General features: G+C 38.8%; 1 protein-coding gene across 1 annotated transcript in view; it reads right to left on the bottom strand.

Annotated features, from left to right (window-relative positions):
• The window catches only part of LOC139733796 (uncharacterized), a 33,962-nt gene extending 6,806 nt beyond the window's left edge, over positions 1–27,156 (bottom strand). Inside the window, exons 1-6 of the mRNA XM_071644601.1 lie at positions 26,919–27,156; positions 6,625–6,790; positions 5,627–5,824; positions 4,803–5,209; positions 3,078–3,445; positions 573–693 (exon numbers count right to left, since the gene is read on the bottom strand). Of these exons, the coding sequence (XP_071500702.1) occupies positions 573–693; positions 3,078–3,445; positions 4,803–5,209; positions 5,627–5,824; positions 6,625–6,790; positions 26,919–27,018 (1,360 nt within the window). The 5' untranslated portion in view covers positions 27,019–27,156. The remainder of the gene's footprint in view (positions 1–572; positions 694–3,077; positions 3,446–4,802; positions 5,210–5,626; positions 5,825–6,624; positions 6,791–26,918) is intronic.
• Between the last annotated feature and the right edge of the window lie 262 nt (positions 27,157–27,418).

Raw genomic sequence — 27,418 nt, 5'->3', positions numbered from 1 at the left:
ACACAGAGAAAAATATAAATAGTGCAAAACATTACAATGTGCCATCTGTGATGAGAAAAATAGCTCGTAAAATCAATCATGTACAATTATGAACAGAGTCAGGATTTAATTCGTCACTCTGACAGAGCAAGAAGAGAATATCAAATGTGAGTTACAGCTTGCGCTCTATTTATTCGCCGCAAGTTTCTCTATTGATAATTTGACAACTTTTATTACAAGAAATTTAATTTGGACATTACGTACGGCGGCAATCGTCATACGAACATTTTGACAAGACTATGTCACAAATATTTTATATCTAATTCGGCTTAACTGTGTTTTACACTCACAAGCAATGCTCCCAAACAGAGAGAAAAAAAAACACACTCGTTGAAGATGAGAGTGACAAGGTTTTTTAGAGAGTACGCTCGAAATTGAATATACATACGTCAATATTCTTAAATATCCGTCAATGCTGACGAATACACAAGATATGTACGAGTATATCGACAAACTTAAATCCCATTCTGAGCTTTCGTACAATCCGACATACTGGTATAGCAATATCGATGAAAATAATATGCGATAGTCACCTTTTGTCATTCTCATTTCTTCGGGTTTTTGGCTTTCAAGCCGGGTATAACCGCCCCCTACGTTTGCGTCACTGGAAGCGGGTGCCAATGGTTGTAACCCCGCGGACTCGGAAATCGGGATCTGAGATCATGATAAAATGGAAGCACAAATTTGGACAGTTGGGTAAGCACCGCAGTCTTGATAATATTATATACGGCATGGACAGGCAGCCTTTGAATTTTCGTTAGGATTTGAGTAAAAGTAGGAAAACGTGAAGGAAATGAAGGTGTGCCCGAAGAGGGAGTTAATTTCCACAGATTTCGTCGCACTTTTTCACAAGCCCGACTCTGAAATGTGCGTAAAGTAGAACGAAACTTTCTACCAGTCTAGGAAGAGTGGTGAGACTAATGTGGTACTACCAATTTGTACCCATTACCCAGATGTTACAGAAAATAAATGTTATGGGTTTGAGATATGTGTGACGTGAGGTAGAGAATCAGAAGTGCGTCTGGCTATTTGGGGTTAGGACATCCGAGAAAGAGAGAGAGACAACCATTGACAACCAATGAGTCTGACCTACATTAGTACACACTACAATGAACCATACGAGACAACTAAATATTCAGAGGTGATGTTAGTAAAACCATACTACCGCAGAAAAATAATATATTTGTGCTTTGAAGAGAGAACACGTAACACAGCCAGTGAGAAAATCAGCACCCCGCTGATATCACACGAGAAAACACATGAGAGTCACCAAAATAGACTAATTTCATGTAAAAACGAACGCGATGGTGATGAACGAGTCGCATTTGTGTAGCTACTTCAAACGTTGAAACATCACACACACAGAGACACGACCAAAGTATGGTGGATGTAGAAATTCCGGCACATTCGCAGTCTAACTCCACAGCAACAACAATAATTTCGAAATTACGTCAAACGCGATTTCTACTAGTACAAAGCAAAGATTCTCGAGGATCTCTTATCACGGAGTTGATGACAAATTGAAACATTCAAAGCGTGCCACTTCAGGCATTATACTTGAATATCAAGCTCATCGGTATGTCACTGCAGTATTGTGACACAAGTACGTTATTGTATTTTACTCTTTTTAAAAAAAGAAAAAACAAACTACCGGACCAATTGAAGAGAAGTTATATTTATCATCGACGTGTAGAACAGAGAATTAAGAATTGCCGATAAATTATCATTGCTACTGCTTTCCCTGAATTGAATTAAAAGAAAAAAAATCGCAGTGGACACACGCGAATATCCACTCTAGAACTTTTTCAGAAAAGGAATGTTAATGACATAAGAACACAGTTACACATGACGGAGAAGATGGCATATAAGTAAAACCCACCAAGGGGTGTGTTAGGCGAAAAAACCCTCACCACGGTGACTGAGGAGCAGTCTGAAACAGTTCAGGCAAAGCTGCCTGGATTACAGTCTGGTCCCGAATTACAAAATATGGACAATGCCTTTAAACGCCTATACTATCCATTGCTCATTTCATTAAAAGATTACTTATTATAACTGGACCCATAGAATTTCTGAAAAACAGTTTGGGACATTTTGCCTAGTATCACATGGAGCTGCTACCAAACGTTTCTTTTTTTGTTGGGTACGTTTGCAATAAACACTTTAAAGAAGTTACCGAATGACCGGTCATCAGTTTAACAATCACGGAAAAAAAATACTGACTCAACGACTGGTTGGCAACTTAATTTGTCGAATCAAAATCTATTTCTGGTCCGTGTTAATTCTAAGGCAATCATTAAAAAGGATCCACATTACCGCTTAGTAGGAAACGATGACACTGGAGTGTTAGTTACCACAACCAAATTAAAGCGAGAATATATCATACATAACTGCAATGCAGTAGGTTCTGCCACAAAGTGTATTCAAAGAAGCTCTAAGCTCGTCGTAAACAGTTAACAGGTTAAGCATTCAGAACAAATTCACAATTCTATTGCACAGGCTCCTCAGGATGAATTTCAATTTGCTTGATATTGGAAATAGAACTCGACAGAGTGCGGACATCTCATTTAGTCGCTGGAAATTGCGATGATCATATCAAAGTAATAAATCAAATGGCAAGACAACTATAATTCATAAGCAAAGAGGCATAACAGCACATTCTAATGAACTGAGGTTACAGAATTCTCTTTCTTGATTTCAGAAATTGCGTTGGTTTGAGAATTTTTATCTTTCGATTTCATGGAATAATCTCTTGGTTTCTCGTAATCGTCTATCTCCCCTGGAGAAACTGTTTTCGATTTCGCAGTAGCTTGACTTGCTCTGACTTTGTGCTTCATTTTGGCTGGATTTGTTTTGGCTTCAGCCGCGTTCCTCGCTACAGTTCTAACAGCGTTTGCTACGGTTGAGAGGTCGATGACCTGCGAGGAGCTTTCTTGCGTAGTGCGAAGGCTCAAGTCTGTAGGTTTGGGAGTACAGTCTATCGTTTTGGGTTTCAGGACCCGTTTCGGTTTCAAAGGCAAATTTGAGGTTATCTTTAGTACCACAAGTCGCTGCTGTGGCGGGATGGCGCCGGCGCTCATGGCAAGCTCTCTCGCGAAGCTCTCGTAGTAGCCCTTGAGGCTGGTGGCTTTCTCTGGCGGTGTGTCTTCTTGCTCCGTCTTGATGGCCACGCCAGTAAAGGCGGCCATCTGGGCGGGTGTGATGGTGGTGGGCGAGGCCTGTGTGGTCAGCAGCGTCGGCATCCCCGGAGAGGCTTTGGACGGCACGGCTAAGTGCACGGTCCGCACCTCGGTCACCGCCTCCGCCATGTTGGCCGCTTCCATGCCTTTCGCCGGTGATAGCTGGGGCACGGCAGGTTTAGTGTGAGGACTGATACCATTCTGGGCTATGACTTGCCCGCCGTTGATATCTAAGGAAATGACAGAAGGTAAGGGAAAATAGTCTCAGTTCTACTGTTAACAGGGAAGTCCATAACATATTCTTTTTTTACTCCCAGAAATGAACAAGTTAATGGAGATGTTTACCGTCTGATTATGTAAATTACAGAAACACAATGCATTTACTATCAAATAAGCTAACCATCTATCAACTTCTTTGCAAACATGAGCACATACCCGTTTTTGTTCACATTTTGAGACAAAAAACAAACAAACAAATAAACAAATCAATTACTTAATCAGATGAGCATTTAAAGAAGACATGGACAGCAAACGGAACTCTGAAATATACAGGAAAAAACCTTCGGAATGAAGTTTTTCATATGTAAATCGTAAATGTTAAACACAACTGCAAAACACACATATGTCACACAACTACACTGCATTACATTACACCACACAGTGAAACAAAGAGATCATGCAAACGACTGATGCAACTATAAATCAGCAAAGTGAAAACATGCCAAACGAAGAAGGAATAAATTAAACTCAGAGTACCCAAGAAAGAATGTGTCTTGGTCATTATTGAGTACCTAATATTTGTGTGTTCTGAGTTAGAAAGTTAAAAAGAAAAGGCCCAACGAAATGTGTTTACAGAGGAAGTGCAAATACATTTCAAACTGAAATGATATTTTGTCATTTTAAATGACACTAAGCTAGCTAATACATGTATTGACAACAAAACATGCTGAAACAAAATGAAAAGGCACATGCGTTCGTACACACCTGTGATGTATGAAGCTAGCTAAGACTTGAAAGACAATCAACTGTTGAAACAAAAAACTACACAAGAACGCTACCTACATGTATTTCACCACAGCTCAATCAGATGGCGAGAAAAGCGAACTGCTGATAACGAGATGTCAGATTATTTCAGTAAAGAAAGGAGAAGCTTTAGAGGGCTACAAACCTTAAGCGATATTTCAAACGCATGCAATATTAAACCTGCAAAAACTCATGACACTTTGAAGCCAGTAACTAGGATGTGATTTGATGGAATGATCTTCACACGGTCAATGCTTCTGAGTTAAGTGTTCACTGCTTTAATTCAAGGCAGCTACATCTTTCAGGACGAACTCTAATCTACAGAACTCAAAAACATCCTGGTCAGAACTTTGGCAGCATGCAATAAAGGTTACCGAGGGTGTTAGTGACAGCGAAACAGGCCGATGGATTCTCATGCTTTTGAGCCTCAATTGGCTGACTATTGATCACACTTTGGAGTGAAGAGTAAAAGAAAGCACACAAGTCCACAGCAGACATATTTTGGGTGCAGTTTAGTGAAAGTGTTTGCATGCTTTTGAGATTGCTGTTCGGAAATCTATATACCTTCTTTTTCTACCATCTCCTCCTTAATGCGAAGAGGTTCCGCGTGAGCTTGTACCACCACCACCTGCTTACCCAACAGCTCCTTGATGGAGTAGGTCGGCGGCAGGCGCACCGTTGCCCCACCTGGAGCGGCGGCTATCTGCGGACTCGACGCAGGCACATGAATGGAGTACCCGGCGGCGGAGGCGTTTTGCTGGTGAATTCCGTAGTACTGTGCGAACTGGGCCGGCGTGAGTGCGGCCTGGTTGTTCGTCACCAACTGCTGCGGCGTGGGTCTCTGGATGGCCACCTGAACTTGCATGGCCTCATCGCTCATGTCAATATCTGCGTGCTGGACAGGTTTCTTTTTGTTCGTCAAGGATGCTTCTTCCCGCACGTAGCCGTTGACAATCTTATTTCTTAATATCCTGCAGGACGTAATTCATGCACATTGTTCTCATGAGCACACCTAAAAAACTACTTTAATATAAACATGCAACTTTTAAACAGTTCATCATAAAGTCCAGAATCATAACCATCTTTAGGGATAATATTTGAGTCTGCTCTTCGGATCCTTGGAATCTGCATTGGCTATTATTATCAATAGCTGCTGTCATCAGATTAAACTCTTGTTTCAACACAGGTTTTCAAATAAAACTGATACATCACTTCAAACCAAAATATTTGCCTCATGCAATATATTTCCAGCACACTCCAAGTAGTTCTCAGATTTCGCATTTACTAAGTTGGGGTGCTTGTTTCAGTCTTGCTTTTCCTATTGCCAGACTCAATGGTTTAATTCAGAGCTGATTAAATGTACGTAATTCCAGCTACTCGGGACTCACCTGTTAATAGAACTGACGCTGGGGGCGGTCTCCTTTACACAGATGCTTTCTGACAGTAACCTATCCCGTATCTCCCAGGCGAAAATTGTAGGATTTTCCCGCTTGTACTCGGCGATCTTGTCCACCACTTTTGAGGTGGCCACTTTGGGTTTGCTACCACCAATGACGCCTGGTTTGATTGATCCCGTCTCGTAAAACCTACAATCAGAAGGAAAGGATAGAAGAAGAGGGGTCAATTTCTTGTGCACAAAGTGAAAGCAGTATAACTGGTATTATGTGGAGGTACATTCGCTATGATAGCTCCTTGACTATGGTCACACATTAGAGTGACGAAAATAGGAGTGAAACAATACGGTGGAGATCATACAACTATATTTCCATCAAAGCTGCATATACACAAGCAGACGTACATACTGGTAACTTTCATGATCCACATCCGAGGTGTATGGCGACAAAGTATGAATAATCCATGAAGCGTTCGTCTCTAAAGCTCTTAAACAAACAGTTATGAGAGTGTTTATTAGTATCGACTAGTACACGTCCTTGTTTTATTCACACTTACAAAAACTCTCATCAGTTGCACAATATGTCAACTTTTGCATACTACGTTCCTGAGGGAACTCTATCAAAGTGGAGAAGAAACAAGAAAATAAAATGTCTTTGAAAAGTTCATTTTTCCAACTACATGTACAAACCCACTGTCTTCTTGTGGTCCCTACATACTAAAAAGGTATCATGATCTCTTAATCACTGAGTGGATATGTTTATATTTTCCTGGAATCCCTGAGTAGAATGAAGGAAAAATTAAAGCATATAAGAATTAGGAACCGTGATGGTTTTATGACTAATATGAGGGTTTGAATTGCTTCATAAATGTTGACTATAAGTGTGCTGTTCGATATTGTAAGACTGCTTGACACAATGCCATGTCCTCTTTATCTACAAAGAACTGTCTAGGGTTAGGCGTGATCTTCGTCCAGTAAGCAGACTATCATTACCTGACAAGAATCTTGCTGACACATCCGTGCGAGACTTTGAGCTGGCGAGAGATGTCGCACGGACGAACTCCTTCCCGCGCTAGCTCCACAATCTGCTGGCGTATGTGGACAGGCAGGGGTCGACCGTTGGCAAACGAACCTCCGAGTTGGTTCACCCCTTCGGCGTCTGTGCAAAAGTAAGATGACACATTCATGATTGTGTTTGTTTTGCTTTTTTTAATAAGACTGAAGGGGATACACTCCGAATATCCCTGCATATACAGTATGCATGCTCACTGGCTAAGATACAAGTTTGTGAAATGTGATTGTTTTTCTTTGTTTTGTTTTGTTATTGTTGTTTTTGTTTGTTTGTTCGGGTTTTTTTAAGTTTTAAGTTTTTAGTTGTTGTTTTTTTCAGCGAGCAATCCGTTTGATACGTCAGAAATTGAAAATACTGCCACTGCCACATCAATTCTGTGAAACCGGTTTAATCTCCCTTCTGCACAATAAGCTAAGCCCCTTTTTTATATACTTTGCAACGCGCGTTTAAATCACTGTCAAACCACAATCAAAGGAAAGTTTTCGAGAGATAAACAAGAGAACGAGGGAATACTGGCCGCTATTATGATACCGAACGGCGAATCAACAAATAACCATTGAATGCTTTTTATCTTTTTATCGGAGAGCTAAAATCCATGGGCAGTATACTAGTGAGGAGATTGTAAAAGGGGGTGAACGAGGAGCCCTTTAATGACTCCATCAGAAGAGCGTCAGAGGGCAAGCAAAGGAACGTAGAGTAAGGGGGAAAAGAAAACAACAACAGAAAGACCCTGGACATTATGAAGGAGGCTTTCTTTATTAAGTGTAGGCTTCGTGGGCAATCTGCTTCAAGGTGGCGCCGTGCGAGCATTAGGAGCAGTTCAAAGAAAAGCCTGCATTGAATTAGGCTCCGCTCTCGCAGCCACCAGCCAGTGGCCACTCCGAGCTGATACACTTGATATGCCTTATGGGAGGCAGTAGCCATCGCACAATCGAAACGCTTTGGTCTAGTAGATTCACGTGGACTTTCAAGTCGATATGAGTTGTGCGTATTATACCTAGTCTCAACTTCAATCTACTTCAGTCATGCATAACAATTCAGCATGTTCAATTTACGTCGGGTCAGGGCCACGAAACGCTGTAACGTAACGGTTCACCAGAAATTGTTTCCTTTTTTTTGTCTTATTAATAAAAAAGAAGAACATTGTGCAAAGATGCGCCAAAACAATGTTGTTCTCCATGAAAAAAAAAAAAAAAAAAAAACCTTAGCGAACAGAGGACCCTACGTAAGCCATGTGTGGCATCTGGTTAAAAGTGGTAGCACGATCTGGTTGTAAGAATATTGAAAACAAACAGAGCTAATGAAATCAAAATGTAACCCTCCTTTTTGAAATATGGCAGAAGTCCTTATTCAAGATCCGAACACCTTTGCACCAATTCTTCGTGCCATCCTCTTGCCATCGGATGACAGTCCTGAACAATCTTATACCAGGGAGGTGACCCCTCCCTGGTTATACCGGGCGGCGTCATACTTTTCAACCAGGGAGGTGATTCTCTTCAATACCCCTTTCTATCACTGTTAGAACGCTGTGTAAAATTTCGTTGTTTAAAATATTGTTGTTTAAAATTCTAAACAATGTTGTTTAAATACAGAAAATTGGAGCTTGATTGCCTTAAACAGCGGCTGTTTAAAAACAATTCGGAATGATTGTCCAAACAATTAAACATCGTTGTTTAGAAATTGATGGGCAAAAGTCATGTGATAGTCATGAACCAATCAGCGGGCCTGCATGTATCCTTCGTCGCAAATGATCGCCGCCGGGCGGCCACCGCGCCTCACACACACACGTACGTACATCACACGTTTATGTACGTATAGCTACACTTTGTATCCACAGTATAGTAGCGCGGCTATTCATCATGATGGACGGCGGTGACGATGACTGCAATGCAGCTACATGTATATGGAGTCACGAACATTCTCAGCAAATGGGGTCTAGCTGTAGAAGAACTTTGCCAGTCATTCCAAGGTATTTATTTATTAAACTGATAGTTACATCGCTTCATGCCCATCTGTAATTTGAATGATGTATGAAGCTAGTCACGGCTCGACACGCTTTGGGTTCTTGGCCGGGCTGCGCTACGCCTCGCCTTCATGCATGTAACGTTACATCTAACAAACTGTTAACGTTTAACGTTAAGTTGGGTCGTCTGTACCGGTAGAGGATTCTACATTATGTTTTTCAACCAACTCGTGCTTGTATAAACACTTGCATAATTCAATCCTTACATACATTTTCAAAACTTCACATAAAATACGAATTTCTTTTACAAAAACTAATCATCTAAATCAGCGTACGGAATATTCCCATTGTTGACACGGTACAGTGTAGCCTATTCGTTGTAACTTTTGTTACAGTATTCTAAGTTGTAACCTAACAGGCACCGTATCACATCATGCACATATATAGGCGCAGTGTCCGAGTTCGATGACGTAGAAATCTAACAAGTTAGTTAGGCATAGGGTCTAACGTGACAGTTAGGGCCTAGCTAGGCAATATGCTAGGGCCTAGTCAAGGGCTAGGGCCTATATTTTAGACTGGTAGTGCTAACTAGACTAAGTTCAATTACACAATGACCTGTCTCGATCATTTCCTACGTCTGTACCTCATAATTTAGAAATTATGGTCGGCTGTATTAGCCCTTTATATCGACCACCCTCTTGTAATAAACCAACTGTGTATTAATTGGCGCACTGAACGCTTAGTATACGCACTTCACTGCACGCAAAGCACATAAAAATGGATTGGCTTTGACTGTTGATGAGGATGGTGTGGGAAAACGCGAAAATTCATTAACAAAGTTGATGGTTTTAAGCAAGGACAAAATTTCGAATGAATATTTTCACCGAATCGTAATGTAATGTCTATGGAAGTTTCTAAAAAGCTTCGTACAACACGGTATTCAATACAACTCAGTTTGCGTGCATTGTCAATGCAAAAACAGCGGTCGATCTCAATAAGGAGCGTTACCGCGGGGAGCTGAAACGAGGCCACGCAAGTTGGATGGCGATATTTTTGCACTGAAACTTCGAATCGAAAAGGGAACAAAGGCATTTGATAGCCTAGCTCTGGATTTTCTCAGTCACGTAGGTCAAGTTTTTTGCATGAATTTCAGTGTTAAATATTCTTATCAAGCAAATAAACATTAGGCGGTCGATGAGTAGTACGTCCAACCGTACAACCAAAATCTACTGTAAACATAACGAACCCCCTAAAATCCAATACTGAAGTGCAAGTTAAGTTCTGCTACTTTTGCTGGAGCAATTCATTCTTTCATTACTGAGCATCATTGCCATCAATGATGCTCGATGAATTAAGGTCTACGTAAGCTTCCAGTAGAAAAAAATGCCTAGAACCCCTATAAAAAAATGAAGATAAAGACAGAAAACAGATTGTGGTGTTTTTAACGCACAATATAGTCTATGCACCACACGTAAACTTAATGCCTGTAGTAATAATATACCACCTTAGTAGAGTTCTATTTGTTTCGTGTAGGTAGGTGGTTTGGAACCAATTTTTGGCACTTTTGTCACTTTCGAATAAGTTTCTATGCAAAGATTAGGAGCTTTCTTCTCAGTCTGTCAAGATTTCCATGCCAAACGAAGCACATTGTGCAAATTCACACAAACTTGTGAGAAAAATGTTTATAGAATGAACATTTTTGCAGAAGCTAATGATCATGCATAATTCACTCCATCATTTATGTTTTTGTTATTAACTTGAGTATTATATTTTTTTCCATTTGGTTTATAGCATTCTTTCTGGGCCACCCTTAATATGATTACAAATGCAATCTTGTTCCCTAATTTGTACAGATCAAGCAAGACTTCAGCCAGGAGATCATGGTTGAAGACAGGATGTTTGCAGCATGGCCATGTATGCTGACAAAGTACTCTAGTATGGGGAATCAAGATGTCCATCGTAGCAAACGCTGCTTATTTGTCACACGGGTCACACCGATGGCCTTTCCCAAGGTACATTTTAAATAGTATTGCTCTGTGTAGAGATTCTAATCTACAGCCCCAGTACCACCCTTTCCTTTTTTGGATTTGAGTCGAGGTGAATTTATTAACAACATTAACAAAATACTTACAGTATGTACATGACTATTAAAAAAAAATCTTTAGACCGAGAAATTCATTCAATGCTTGTTAATTAATTTCTAAGACTTTCAGAAGTGGATCTGTAATTTCAAAGCCAATATCAAAGAGATCATCCGGGCTCTTGATGACTCTGCTTTGTCCATCATTCAACTTGCATGTCACGTTCCCGTATTTGGTTTTGTTGCCGATTCGACATCATGAGCTTCCTTGGCATTTATCATGCACTGATCGAGTGACACATTGCATGCCTTTAGATCTTCATTGATGTACACACTTTTCATGTTCTCTTTTCCTTTCAGACTAGAATACCCAGAATACAGTTTGTTCCTTTTGTTTGCAATAAAGTGGACTTTGATCTGCCTGCTCTTTCCTTCTTGCCTTTTCCCCAAGATGATGACAAGATCATGAAGATGAGATGTCCTCTTTCCAAATGTCTAAGCCAACTTCCTTGGCAACATTTGACTCGCCCTCAGTAAGCTCTTCCTCTGTCTCCTCAGCCCCCTCTGGCAGGCCAGTCAGGCAGAGATTGTCCCTCCTTAGCTCATGTTGGACCTCGTCCTGCTGGAACTGAATCCTCAAGAGATGACATGTGGATTCAGAACATCTTTAATTGTGCTCATACAAGCTTCTTTCGCTCCTTGTATCACATGCGGTAGTGCAGCTTTAATGACTGTAACTACAGCTTGGACAATTATTTGGGAGAGGCTGTCTCCTGCCCATCTCTCACATTATAGCACCCCACGGCCACACAGTTCATGTACACTGAAACTTCTGGACGGCTTGTCCTTGCCTCCTTCATCTACCATTCCCCTTTTCTTCTCCACTGCCTGATCAACTCACATGATAATCAAGCTTTTGTCATTATAGGATAACATTCACAGAGAAGTCTTTTATGAACTATTAACGTTTTTGCATTCTTTTTCCTACTACTTGGAATAAAAATCACTGGACCTTGAACATCTCTTGCTCTTGCTAATCTAATTAAGATATATGCATATTAACTGATCTTGCTTTATGCAATGCCAGAATATGACATGAACCTCCTGCAAAAGCCCAAATGTCATTCATATTGCAATAGTCTTTGTTAAGCACTTAACAGTAGTGCAAGATTATTCTTATTAAGGCACTGGCTGTCAACACCAGTCAACTTTCTTTCATCCAAGTTCATGGTAACTCTGATTGCTGCTTTGTAGAATAGCATGATGATTATTACAGCATTATAATTCTAATGCTTGGCCTTACAAGTTTGGCTCTACTCATCCACAATTAGCCTGTACTTGCCCGTCTTGGTAGTAAATGCCGTTGCCAGAATCAGTCCCTCATTCAAAATGTGTAGTATTTTCTACAATACCCTCCAAACAACTTTAAAACTGCCCCCCCCCCCACAGTTAGTAATCCTGGTTGCAATCAAGTACAATATAAGTACATAAGCTAGCATCTGAATATGAGCTGATACTTGTCAGCATTTCTCTTTATCAGCCTTGATTGTGTTAATATTTTTAAAGGGTATATTTGTATCATTCAAAATACTCCCCCTGTGTCATACATTTTGCTCCACAGAGGAAAAAGAGACGCTTGCATTCAGCATGCTGCCGCTAGTTTGCCGAGGCTGGACTGCGAGGGTGTGGGGCAAGTGCTCCTTTCAGGAGTCGATGGAGTGATTCTACGACTTTCAACCTGTAAGTATCTAACTATTCGGAGGCTAATCTTCTAAAACAAGTGATGTGTTGCCCTCTTATTAAAATGATGAGATGGACTTTGACATTGCAATACAAAATATAAAAATCATCAAGCTGTGGTCCATAGTTACAGAAATTCCAAGTTTATGCTGTTTCATTTGTTAGTTTAGTCCATGGATGCTACATATTTATGCAAATTTACTATGTTGCTAATGTATCCTGTGAATCACAATAATTTTTTTTAATGAAAAAAGAAATCTTATATTACATAGTCAACATACATATTTACTTTATTTTGTGCCCGACTGCTCAATCACACACTTGTCCAATATCAATATGTCCTTTTCATTTTGATAAAAAGGGGAAAAAATTCGCATGAAATGCAAAATTGGTCCCAAATGTCGCCAATAAGGAATATTCCATTCATCAATAAATATTGCACTTGACTTATGGTATCATTATATTCAGCAAGATGCTGGAAATATATCACATACCACTCATATACATCCAATGTGATACAGGGTGTCTCCCCCCCCCCCTCCCCCATACCAAAAAGAAAAAAGACCTCGCATATACTCCTTAATGTTCCTACATTGTAAGTGGACAAAATTGTTATACTACTACACTGTATTATTGGAAAGAGTAACTTACCCAAAATACTGAAATGCAATTCAGAAGTAGTTTTTCTTTGATAATACTTTTTGCCTGGGCTTGCCAGCAATAAAATTGATTTTCTTTCAGAAGTTCCCATAGGCCACACAGTTGAAAATTCATTCAGCCAGGTCATGGTTAGCCCTTGCAAGAATAGAAAATGTAATACATGGATGTTATATACTACATAAAATACCCAATTTAGGGTATATGTTTGCAAATGAAATGTTGCAGAATTTGGTCAGGCACTTTATTATGAACTCTACCTTGAACATTGGAGAGGTGTGGGAAATATATCTGTTCTGATGGACTTCATTATACATGTACCAATGCCTCAACCCAACACTTCTGCGTAGATTATTTCAAGATTTTATCGAGATATGCATGTTTCTTTTCCACTTCCATTTCATTTTACAGGAGGGCACAGACCTTGCTTTCTACATTGGACAAATTGACAGGAAGCAGAGACCACAGCCCTTCATCTTGCTGATGGGAGGATCCTGGAAGAAGCCACTGCAAACCTTTGTCATGAGGAAGTTTTCGCTACACGACACGAAGACCGAGAATACGAGGAAGCGATCACTTGTGACGGTCCCCGTACTCTGATTCCCGTCCCCATATCTATGCAGTTTCGCTTTCCTGTACAGGACGGAGGCGTGGGGACAAGATCGCTGATTGGTTGGCTGACTGGCTGGCTCACTCCTGCCCAGCATTGGGACCGAACGCTATTTTGGCCAAGTACCGTTCTCGTTTTCCCCCGGACGGGACGTTCCTCGGATTTGATCATGTGCAGAAGCAAATTTCGCACACGACACGCTTAACTCCCGGCCGCGTTGTGCTTGCGAAAACTCCCTATTGTAGAGAGACAGGGATTCTTGTTTCCAACTTTGACAAAGGCTGTGGACTGTGCATTCATAGTGTATTATGTCCTAGATGTAGAGTACCAGGCCTAATGTTTAGCTGCCTGGCAGTTCTTGGAGACAGTTGTGTACAAAATGCCTGGTAAAGTGACGTCCAATTCTGTGAGAGAGATCAGGACATACCTGAACTCTTCAAATCAGGAAGATTAGATGCGTAGAATGAGATTTTCATGGTCATCAGAAGTTTAATTGACAAAGTTGACTTTTAGGTCATTCGCCAAAGCAAAGGTTTGGTATCTATGTTTTATCTGTTTATAAATCAATAAGTAATGGATACATGTCACATGGAAAGATCAAAGGTCATGAGAAGATTGTTCTATTAGTGGGTAATGTTGGCCCTTGAAAACTTGTGATAAAGATGGGCTAGAAATGAATTAAAAAGGGTATTTTGCATAGTAGTGACTTAATGAAATATTGGGCAAGATCTTCACAGGTTTATACTGAAGCATGACAGTCAATTTTCAGAAATATAGCAGTTGTGAAATTAAAACCTCATATCTGTTGAGCATAATTGAGATGACACTCTGTACTGAATGTGGCCTTCATAAAATTCAAGATGAACTGTTTCGTAGAATGTATATTTCCATTATGAATTCATTTCATTGTATATAGAGTAATCTTCATTACTGCCATCTCTATCACAGGAGTGACAGAGATGATCTTTGCTGGACAGATGTGCTGTACTTGGCACATCCCAGTTATGAAAAAAAAAACACCTGTATGTGTTAGTAGCAGGTATGACTTCTCAAATTACACCAGTAAACAGGAGTAAGTTTCATTATAATTACAATGTACTGTATTTGTTATTTGGTCTGTTCAGATATGCTGAATATAGGTATGGAGTAGAATTTTCACAAGAGATAAAACTTACTTCTTAATGTGAATGGTTTCTCCATCTGCAGTATATTTACAGTCATCATTGTACTGTCAGGAAATATAATCTAATAACCCCTGACTTACTATTGCAGATGTTCCCCAAAAGCATTGCAACTGAAATGATTCAAAATGTTGTTACATCAAATTGAACATTGTTAAAAATGATCTAGTTTGATAGAGAATACCTTCAGTAATATTTTCTTAGTGGGGCAACAAAGTACAGTATTGGGACAGAAAAGCAAATCCTTAGAGGGCCATTCCCTTATGCTTCGCTTATGAGATTTCCAAGCGCATGTAATAGTGACAAACACTTCAAGAACAAAGTCAGCGGTTCTAAGAAAATCAGATAATTATTCCAGGAAACAAGACTCATTCAAGATTTATCTTGTCTTGTCAGGGTATGATCACTATAAAACTGGATAATGTGTCTGTAAGGTGTGCATTGGACTGTAAAAGCATTCTGAAAAATTACATTCTCTGTGTACTGTTCATTCAGTTAGCCCTTTTGGACCCATCTGAGGGCAACTGATGGTCCCCATGCACCCACACAATATGAGAAATGAAGCAACAAAATATTCAATGTGGCACAGGTATAGATAATCTCAAGCTGAACACATCCATGTTATGCATAATAATTAATTCTTTAATTATTGCATGTTTCAAATTCAATTTGCCATTGCAGTTTAGTTGAAATATTGTGAAATGTGATTTTTACGGCGTTAAGCGCCCATTTGTATGTAAGTGGAATCAAAATGTACATTTGACAATACACTAAGCTTTAGATGAGTCGAGGTCAATTCAGCTGGGAAATCACTTAACTCAAGCATAACAAAAGCTTGTGATTTTTCCTCTGCAGTCAAACTGCATATTTTTACTAAATCCGCGCGAGTCGACACATTTTTCTCGGTTCTCGAGAACTTCGACTTATCAAAGGTTCACTGTATAAGAAGAATTGTTACTCTGTGTATATTCTGAAATGGATGAGACAATTCTTCATTGGCTCAATTTGTTATTTGTAATAAGTTTGCACATCGATGGACAGATTGACCGATTGAAGGTTTTCTAATGATACGCTGTCAGTGATATAGACAGTGAAAATGTGCTGAAATATATGATTGGCCAAAAAAATAAACATTTGTGTTATTGTGCTTATATACAAGTGAGTTGTACAGTAATATGGGATTAAGAACTGTTTAAATTCTAAACATGAATATTTAATATTTGCTTTAAACAACCCAGTTGTATAAAATTACTTTTAAACAACCCGGTTGTATAAAATGACTTTTAAACAACAGTTGTTTAGAGTTTTAAACAACTTTTTTTAAACAACTCAGTTGTATAAAATTACATTTAAACAACAGTTGTTTAGACTTTTAAACAACTTTTTTTAAACAACCCAGTTGTATAAAATTACTTTTAAACAACAGTTGTTTAAATTTTTAAACAACTTTTTTAAACAACCCAGTTGTTTAAATTTCTTTTAAACAACAGTTGTTTAGAATTTTTAAACAACAAAGGGTTAAAAGTTTAAACAACTACGTGTTGTTTAATTTTTAAACAACAGTTGAGCGATTCACCGGTTAACTTGTGGTTGTTTAAAATTTTAAACAACCTTGTTGATTTTTTTCTAACAGTGTTTAATGAGACAGCAGTCCATGTTCTGGTTTATATGAAAATCTGCTTGGCGACAAAATGAGCACTGAATATTCCTGAACAAATTAAAGAATGGGAAACAAAAGTTCTGCAGAACAGAATGACGAAATACAAATGGAAAATCAATATGTTTTCGAGGTATTGCTAAAGCGAGATTTTGGGTAGCTTGAGATAGAGATACAAACATCCTATCCGTGACCCCGTATTATCATGTCCCATCATACAATTTTCCCCTCTTTCCCTCTCTCCTCGTAGGCTGGTCGCTGGCAAAAATCCACGGATCGCTTCACTTTTTAAAAGGCTTCCACAACACCACACAATTTTTTAAAAACACTTTTGTTCTCGACCTATAGCTTACGCGGATTTCATCATTGTTATATGTGAGCTTTATAGCAGTGGCAACGCGATATAAATCAACATCTTTGCGGCCCCTATTGACCGTGCGAATTATCTATGCTATAAAAAACGCAAGCCAGCATCTTATAGAAAAGTACATGACTTTGATTTTCCGATGAATTGGAGTGCAGTATGGTTGAATTATTCTTACGTGAATGGAGCGTTCTATCAAATATCGACTATTATACACGGTTCCATGACATTTGCTCCCGCGACAATTGCTTTGATGAAATATCTGCACGCTATAAGCCAAACATAAATTCTACCCACAAACATAACCCTAACCCTAATCCCAATCCTCACATCAAACTAAACCTAAAACCCTGTATTATCACAAACCTAACCCTAACCATAATAGAAGTCCTTGGAGAAAATAAAACCGACGCCATATATAAGAATTGTCGCAGGAGCAATGTGTCACCATAGACCCTCGCAGCATACAAATTTAAGGTAGGATATTTTGCGGGATTTTAACATTTGAAATTATACCACCTTGTAATAAAGATAAACCGCTCTCAATGACCATCATACTCTTGTGCGGTGACAGTCTACGTTCTTGGATGCAAGGCTGCTGCAATGGTCAGCACACCTGTGATAGAAATTCAGATACCATTTTCTTTCTTTCGCATCACTACCAATCAAAGAAATAAAAAATGTAAAATAATCAAACTATTCCACACACACAAAAAAACACATCTATATTAACACGCACACTGCAATGATTTTCACTGAAACATATATTTCTATTTCCCTTTTATCAACTATAGCTTTGGCATAGGCCTACAACTTTGGGCAAGAGTTTGGGATACGTCCTAAACAGCATTCACTCTCCTATATTTCTATACTTTGGACATAACAAATATAATGACACCTTAAGAGATAGATTATCAAAATATGACATGATATTATGTATGATGGTATTATAGGATATGGCTAGTACAAACTACGTTATTACAATAAACTAAAGTTTCCCCGCAATGTAGATTAATCATCTTCATAACTCCCGCTTAAAATAGTATAGCCGAAAAAAAAAAATGTTGACCTTGATCTGATTTTATATTAAACAAAAACTGGATCAATGCGACTGCCGCGCACAGTCGACTGGGAAGTCTTTGCTTCTCACGCAACCCCTATAAACTTAAATTATCTGCTGCATGTAAGTACACGACCCTTCACTTACAGTTTTACACACCAACGTATTGATTTTGACCGAAAAAAAAGATTAACCCCTGTATAGTCCTATCTACCCAAAGTTAATATTCTTCTATTTATTTCTATTCATTTCACAGCATAACACCATTACTGGATTAACCTAAACTTTATCCTGACAATGGCCATTCACCTATGCCATTTTAAAAAAGTGTTGTTTATTAAATCATATCTTTCTATAGCCAGATAGCACGAGCAATGAATATTCAAGCTCCAGTTACGACTGGAGAATGAAATTCATATATCCGAATTCAATGACCTTTTACATTTCACATGAACTATAATCATGCTCATGCAAAATTAATCATTGCTTAACATTACGAGCAACAATAATGGCTGCCATGGGAATGGAATCTTATAGACGGTAATTGTACCGGTTTTGCAAAAGTACAATAACCTTTGTCCGAGTTTATTTACCATCATCATTATAGTGCCTACATATTTTTCCATCATTATAGTAGATTGTATGCCACAATAAAGACGAAGTTACGTCGGGGGGGGGGGGGGGGGGTAAATCATAGCGGAAAAAGTCCACTTGACCTAAGCAGATTTTGGCCAAAATTATTCAGCACAGTCATGAACGAATCATGTAGCATAATATACCTGGTACAATGATGTAAACCACGAAAAATCCATGGGCCTAGTTCATACCAAGAAATATCTATTTTGCGGCTTTGCTTACATAGTGATAACGAGATGGGGAACGGATTGACAGACGGACGGACATCCCGAAAGAAGATGCTTCCGGCACCCTTCATGCAGGGCGGAGGCATAAGAAAAAAAAGAAGCAAACAAAAAGTATGATGTTTACAGCAATCTTCGACATTACAAAAAATAAGGAACAAACAAAACAACTAGAAAAGAGAGAGAGAGAGAGAGAGAGAGAATATGAACATTGAAACTTAGTTATTTACGTATGAATCAGTACCGAAATAGACGATCTGAATGAACGCACATGCAGGTACAATAATATGCAATAACTTTCATCGTGACTGGAGACTCAGGCCTCGAACTGAATATTGTGATGATTGAGACAAGGGAAATTGATTTAGTGAATACAATAGGGAAGCTTGGAGCTCGCTGACAACTTAACTATTATACATTTACTTGTAAAAATCGGCAGTGTTGTGAGCGTCGCGTTCTATGCCCTTTTGTATCTGAACAGCTTATCAATAATACTCTCGACTTCTCTAGCCAAATGGAGAAATACAGTGAGAGCAATATTGAAGGCAGCATCATAATATACTCAGTATTTTCTATAATTGGACTTGCTCACTTTCCCTACAGACTAAGTACTTTATAAACGCCTATGATAATAAAACTGACAACATAACGCACGTGTGATGTCACGCTTTGAAGTTTAGTGGCAGGCCTGGATACGCATATGTATGCGGACTTTAAAAAAACAAGACCGAAAAAGGCATTTTAATTCGTCTTTATGGTGTTGTTTCACATATATTATCATTTGCTTGAAGCTGCGCGTAGAGAGGTTCAGTCGAGGCAAAGTGTTGCGATTTCACATCATTTTACAGGATAGGGTTCCAAATTTTTGTGAGGGTTTGTTTATTCAAAATGGTTTACCTGACCTTCTACAAATACAAGAATGACAACAATTGTGCGGCATTCCAGGTTACAAAATACTATTGGCCAATCTGCGCAATCCTGTCACTGCAATCCTGCCCTATAAGAACTATTCAAGTGGACTTTGAATTAATAAAATCAAATAGGAAAAGCAGAATAAGTTTCATTACGGACATTAAATATGAAAGCTACTGAATGAGTACTCGAGATTAATTACGTGTATTGACTGAAAAGAGATACAATGTATATTGCCCGCAGCCATTGAGGCAAAGCTACTCTGTATAAGCTGTTACTTACTTTCGCGTACAGATATTTTCGCGAATGAGGTCATAGACATTTTCGCGAGATGTTGTTTTCGCGAATAGACGCCAACGCTAATCTAAATGTACATGTAGTACAATATCGTATTACCCTATAGCGCATGGAAACATTTTCGTGTGTTGTTAAATTCGCGAACGACTGTCACAGTGCATTCGCGAAATTCGCGAAAATTAAACCCTCGCGAAAATAATAATAAATAAAGATATCGTGATGTCATTTCACAAGTCTCCCCAGGGGTTGAACACAGGTATCATACAATGATTGTGTGTGTGTGTGTGTGTGTGTGTGTGTGTGTGTGTGTATGGGGGAGGGGGGTATTTGATAATTGAGCAACCACAACTCACCTATAGTATAGGCCCTACCCTTGTTACAATACGTTGCTGCAACATTGCACAAATTCGATGCGAATGTGTCAGTTTCTTTGCTTTCATGGTATATTCCACCAGAATAAAACATACTTGAACCCGATGTGGAATCATGATTGCACAGCGATATGGAGGAACCGTAGGGGCCTATAATGGAAAGAACAATAACGGGATTAATGGATTGCACATGACCGATTGTGCTCTTCATTCAGGATTCACTCGCCTGTTTCTCATTCACATCCAAGGGCTTCGGGTATAAACACTTTATACATAATTACATATATATATATATATATATATATATATATAGGTTATTTCATCTATAATGCTATGACCAGAATATCTCATCTTGTTGGCCGGTTAGGCGGGTATATACTCATTTTGGCTCCAAACAACAACATTTAAAAATAAACATTAACAGTTCACGGCACTTCTATTTGAATTGTGGATTTCTCCATGTGGAGGGAAAAGAAGGAAGAGAATAGAAAACAGGCGATACGGTCTAGCGGATGATAAATCATGTGTCTCGCTGTGATCTAGCTGCCTGAAAAGCGGAGTGAAACGGATTGAAAGGAATGAAAGCAAAGGTTGTTGATGTGAAATACCTTGGTGGCAGCTCAGGGATACATAGTCTCACTATTCCAGCCGCTTCCATCGAAATATTGACTGGTCTCTTCGGAAATCCCCAAATTTAACATCTTACATCCACGACATATTGAATGTGGTAAGGAGTTTCGGCCTTCTTCATAGTCTATCTTCTCCTCAGAACACTGCACACAATCCTTGGTTTTTAATACAAAAATGTTTACTAACCAGCACCGAGATCTCCTCGGTTCAGAAGGACCAAGTAAAAAAATATAATAATTTTATGTATGATGATAACACACTTCCTTTATTTCCACACGAAGACTGCACACATTGCAATTTACCGTGTTGCTCTTTAGACCTGCAATAGAGTATAGAACCCCCGACAAGGTTTGACGTCGGATGAATAGACTTGGTAGAGTTGTATATGAATTAAAGGGATCGTACAGTTTTGGTTGAGACATAATTTCAGGTTTCTAACATTTTTTGGTGAGATAATGAGAAACCTCTTATGAAATATGAAAGAGCATGTAATTTTATGAGGAATTCAAAGTTTATTTGATGAAAATTGGTTTTGAAATGGCTGAGATATCCAAAAAAGAGCGATTCCAATAAAGTGTGGGACCCACACTTTATTACGATCGCTTTGTTTTACTTTGTTTTTGGATGGTTCATTCATTCCAAACCCGATTTTCATCAAATAAACTTTGAATTCCTCTTAAAATGGTATGCTCTGTACTATATCATAAGCGTTTTCTTGGTATCTCGCAAAAAGTTAAAAGCCAAATTCTCATCTCCACCAATACTGTACTATCCCTTTAATCATTATAAATGCGTTTGCAAATATTCTGTTGGAGTATACCTGTTCGCGAGCACACTGTCATTATCACTGCCTTGTCTTATAAATCACATACAGACATGTCGTGCCGTGACAATTAACAAGAGTCTACTGAAATACAAAACAAATAAATCTCCTGTGATTTGATGCCAGAATATCAAGGAGATAAAGAAATAAACCTAAAACCTGATTAATTTTAATACAACACCCTATTATTAATGTATATCTTATAACACAGGAGACTACAAAATTTACTGACATTGTACTGATTACCATGATTACACACCACTCGTGTTGCACAAGGTTTGAAATCATAGTTTAGCATTCATAGGTAACTCGCAATTTCTACAACAGAACAATTTGATAATCTCGTCACATTTTAAACTGTTCCCCTATATATATATATATATATATATATATATATATCAATAATATATAGGAATATATTCCTAACACCTTCCCTCTTATAAAAGAGAGAAAAAATATATGTATATATTGTGTATTATCAAACGCCAAAATTATATACTTTAATGTACCCGTTGATTTCACTGTTTGAGAATTAGTAGTAAATTTCCTGATCTTTCTCTCTCTCTCTCTCTCTCTCCGAGCTCCACGCTGGCAAAGTTGAGAAAATTGTTCCGAGAGGCTGAAGGTAAGGTTAGATGCCGCAAAAGACGAAGAATAGAGGACGGGTGATTATCACGGTTTACTAGCTTCCAGCCAAGCAATGAAATGGATTTTGGGTTGTTAAAAGAGGACCGCTGAGGTTCAATATCTACAAATTCACTACGCCCGTCCATGAATGGATTTGTTTGCTCAGTTCCAATGGCTCTTTTCTCCTCCTCTTCTTTAACAGTCCGTCTCTTCACTTATTCAGAGGTACGGTTTTAATGGCGTATTTCCATTCCAGGCTAACCTGTACATCGAAGTGATGGGTAATCATGGAAAACGGGGGTTTCTGCATATTCTTTTATAAGAACAGCTTCTGCAGGAGGGATACTTATATACACAGGCACACCATTTTGCTATTCCCGCAAACAATAATCGGCAACTCAGTCCTAAAGCCACCATGGAGAACCCGTACACTCGTCACAGCCGCTGATGGAGAGTGGCCAAGTTTGTGGCCCACCAAACCAACCCCACATCTGCATAAAGCGTCTAAAAGAAAAGTGCAGTCTAATGGATTACTGACATCATACAACATCCCATTCTATCACTGACATGTCCTGTCCTAAAAAATAAGCAAAGAAAACAAAAATAGCAAAATTCCCAACAGCCCCCATTCTTTCATATTGTATGGCAGAGAAATGTGACGCTCTTTTTAGTCTCAGCGGAGTCGTTTCTTGCTTTATGTTTCCCTCCACTCATTGATACAGTAGTTGCGTGATGATGTGATGATTCGACTAATACCATTCATCGAGAACAATAATCTTTGCTTTGCGTCCATGTTAGCAGTCACGTATGACTAGGTATCCTTTGTTATATTTGTCGCACAAGGTAAAATACCTATCAGTTTTTCCAAATTGGGTTTATGCCAAGATAGCAAATTCAAAGAAAAAACCAAGTCCAAATCCCCAAATCACCCCGTTTTGTGTTCAAGCATTCTAATACTTAAAGGACAAGTTCACCTTCATAAACATAAGGATTGAGAGAATGTAGCAATATTAGAACACATCATTGAAAGTTTGAGGAAAATCGGACAATCCGTTCAAAAGTTATGCATTTTTGAAGTTTTTGTGCAGTAACCGCTGGATGAGAAGACTACTGCAGTGTATGAATAACTTAGATGTCACATGCGTACAACAATATAAGGAAAATATAAAGAGAATTTCACAAAATTTCATCTTTTGAAAAAAGTACACATTCCCCTGACTCGTTACCGACATATGTTATGGGTAATATTATTCCCCGTGCCTTTAGAAAGAGGCAAGTCAAGTGCTCTTTTATTATACGAAAAAGTGAAAATATGTTGAATTTTCTTTACATTTTCTTTATACTGTTGTACGCATATGACTCACAAGCTGTAGTAGTCTCCTCATCCAGCGGTTCCGACACAAAAATTTTAAAAATTCATAACTTTTGCATCGATTGTCCAATTTTCCTCAAATTTTCACTGATGTGTTCTACTAATATTGTTGCATTCTCTCAATCCTTATGTTTATGAAGGTGAACTTGTCCTTTAAAGGGAATGGACTCACCAAAACATTTACCCTCCACTGCGAAGTGGCATGACAATGTTAAACTGAATATGATAGTGATACATGTCCACAAAAAGCCTAAACCTATCATTATCTGTACGCTTTACAAGCATGACGATTAAGACTTGCACAATTTATTTCAGTGACACGATGGGGAGATAAACGTAATACTTGTACATCTTATGTATTATAATAATAGGGCCTAGATGGTACTTTTACTGGAATACTTTTGTCTGCTGTCCATTAATATTATTGGGTTTTATATGTGACGAAAGTAAATTGGCATGCATTGCCCGATTTCAAGCTTGTTACTCCATTCGTTCTCCTCTTCCGATTCGGCTTTCTTCACTATTTTAGAAAGTTCCAGTTTTATGTGTCAGGATCTGTCAATATTTTGTAATAAATAACCTTTAAAGAACATAAAGCTATACACGTAAATAATTTTGATATGTTAGCATAATTATCCAAGTACTTCAGCAAATTCTTAGTTACTGAGGTCTTGTTACTTTTGAAAACAGGGTCATGGGTTTGTGACAAAATTTCAAACTCGCAAACTGTGTGTGCATCGGACGATTACCCATATGGGTTCTGTGGAACAATCAATACATCGAGTAGCTCTTGGGTAGCATGAAAGCATATGACGACCCTATCATCGTCGTGACAGCTTCATTTCAGCCATCCGCAACGATAAAATCAGGTCACCTAAATCCTACCTGTACAGACTTCTCTTTCCATTGCTCAGCCACAATGTGAACGGAGGGTCATAATCGTTGCGTGTATTGCTGTGTGTGTTTGAGTGTGACGAAAGTAGACTTGCTTGCTCTCTAACATTAGCAACAGGATTGACGTTATGAAGAAATGTGCCATGTACAAATGTTAAATAAAAGTAATAAAAGTGTTTTTTTTCGCGGTCACAGAACAAAGATCATAGGGTAATTGTATCTCAAGTTAATAGTTGTCATATCATGGGGGGGGGGGGGATGGGCACTTGTTACCATGACTACCAGCTTCGCGTCTGAAAGAAGAACTCTCGGTGGCCTTAATCTGTCGTAAGCTCCTGAAATGTGAAGTTGGCGAGGCTCACGAGTACGCCATCATCGAAACGGTATCGTCTCTCCTGGTCTTTCCAGTACATATATACTGAGGTTTACATGCACACGTTCCTTCGACCTTGAAATCTGCCATCAAATAGGCTTTACTAAATACTATTCGTGTCATTGCGCTCCCGATTTCAATACTGTGGGATTGGTCAAGTCCGGAAAATACACACATACAGTACTCGGCGGAAAATAGGAGCAGATGGCAAAAGGGACACCATGATATAAACAACAAAAACATTACTCGTCATCAACACTGAATACATCGTATCGCTACTACGAGCGAGATAATGTCGTGTCTGCATCTTTGCGTTTATAGATTATCCCACTTATAGAAACTTAGCAATTATTCACTTCCTTTTGTTCCTGATATTACGGAGGACAGCCCCCTCCCCCTCCCCCCCCCCCCACCCAAAAAAAAAAACAACAACTACAACAACAACATTTGCAACACTGACTTTCTACTCAGCTAAATTGACTAAGATTAAACCATTGAAACTTTTACGAGCCGGGGCTGACTACAGTTTTTTTACGCGCGTTGTTTTTTCTATCGCATTATAACTTGCTATCAATCCTAGTACGAACTGCACTCTGTGGTCGGTGGACGTGCACAGACTCCTCAGTTAGGGGTTCCTTTGTTTCTTTAATCCGCAAAAGTGTTAAAGGGATTAGGCACAACTCTCAGGTATCCTGGACCCAACGAGCAAAGAACATCCTTGATAGACAAAGGAAACGCTAATTGGGAAGCCCAGTATCGACGCAACGACCAACCCCTGTACACTGTAACCAGGACGTCTATGGAAGTTACAGCTGGTTTGAAAGGAAAATGAATCTAAACTCACTTCCTATACGAGAACTTGAAGTGGATCTTAAGTTGTGTGGAAAGTTTTGTTGAATGAAGACTTTTTGTGACGATCACAAGCATCCATCGCACCGTGTCTTCTTACTTTGTACACATGATCTTCTAGAGAAATGAGTAGGCCTACATTGTACAAAGTCAGTGATGCCTTTATACTTATGTGAGTGTCGCAATATTACGGAGACCTGACAATATCCTTTATTTCTGTCTTCATTATGTTTTAAAAGGAAATATACTTGTATACACAGGGGAATCAATTCTCGTAGAATTCTAGAGATCTATTTAGCCCATGAACTATCTAAACAAAGGTGTACATGACATGTACATTTTGGTGTTGATTTCTGATACCCTTTAGCATTGACTGAGGCAAGGGAAACCAAGTTAGACTTGAAAAACAAACACAACATATAATCAACAATTTCAGGATCAGATATTGACTAAATGAAATGAATTGCTGACAATGACATATCAGGTTATTCAGCATACTGTTTGCAATAAAAAAGAACTGCTCTCGATGTTTTGTTTTGTTTTTCTTGCAGGTTTCTGATATTCTATCAGAACACAATGTAGTGGCAACACTTTGACACACTTTCTGAAGCCAGGTGACTAGGATCTGGCAGCTACATAATAATTATGTCACGTTCTGTTCAGAGCAAACAAACATACAAACAATACAGCCACATTGCTATCAAATAAGACACAGGACATGCCCTAACTCAGCACCCATTTTCTCTAGAGCACAAGTTTCACATGGCAGTGGTATCATGGATATGAGTAATAGCCATACATTGAGATTAAGACATGAAAGACGTTTAGAACATGATGATACATTACTGAAAATTACAACACAACACATGTACCCAAGCAAGATTTATAAACTTACCTGAAGATCTTCTCCTTTTCACCTTTGGCATGTCATCACTGTCCCCTGGTGATACATGTAACGTTGTGTCTTGGTGTACTATTTGTGCCTCTTCAATCATGGTTGTTTCTCACACTGCCCTGCCAGTTTTGACTCACAAAAAAGGCGTAGCTTCTTGAGTGTCTGTTATGTCTTCTGGCTGTTTTGACAATGACCCAGTAAATTCACGGTGTTTTTCAGCTCTCTTGCTCGGACTTGATCTTTACAATAACCTGGAATCAATTCAGAGAATATTTGGGGAAGGTGGCATACAGCTGTTATACTCTCACGCTGGTAAAACACCTGAAGTTTTTAATAGGATCTACTTTACATTAAATAATTCATGTTGCAAAACACGACACTTATTTGTATAGAAATGGATTTTGGCTTGAGAAAACGCATGCTCTCATTCAGTGTCAAATATTAATAATGCGTTCACCTGAAGTAACGGGTTGATAGACACAGTAACAGTTTTGCATGTA

The sequence above is a fragment of the Diadema antillarum genome, unplaced genomic scaffold (genome assembly GCF_040938485.1).
Source record: "Diadema antillarum isolate AM-2024a unplaced genomic scaffold, OU_Dant_1.0 seq00000491_RagTag, whole genome shotgun sequence".
Classification (NCBI taxonomy): Eukaryota; Metazoa; Echinodermata; class Echinoidea; order Diadematoida; family Diadematidae; genus Diadema; species Diadema antillarum.
This window is presented reverse-complemented; position numbering and strand designations above follow the sequence as displayed.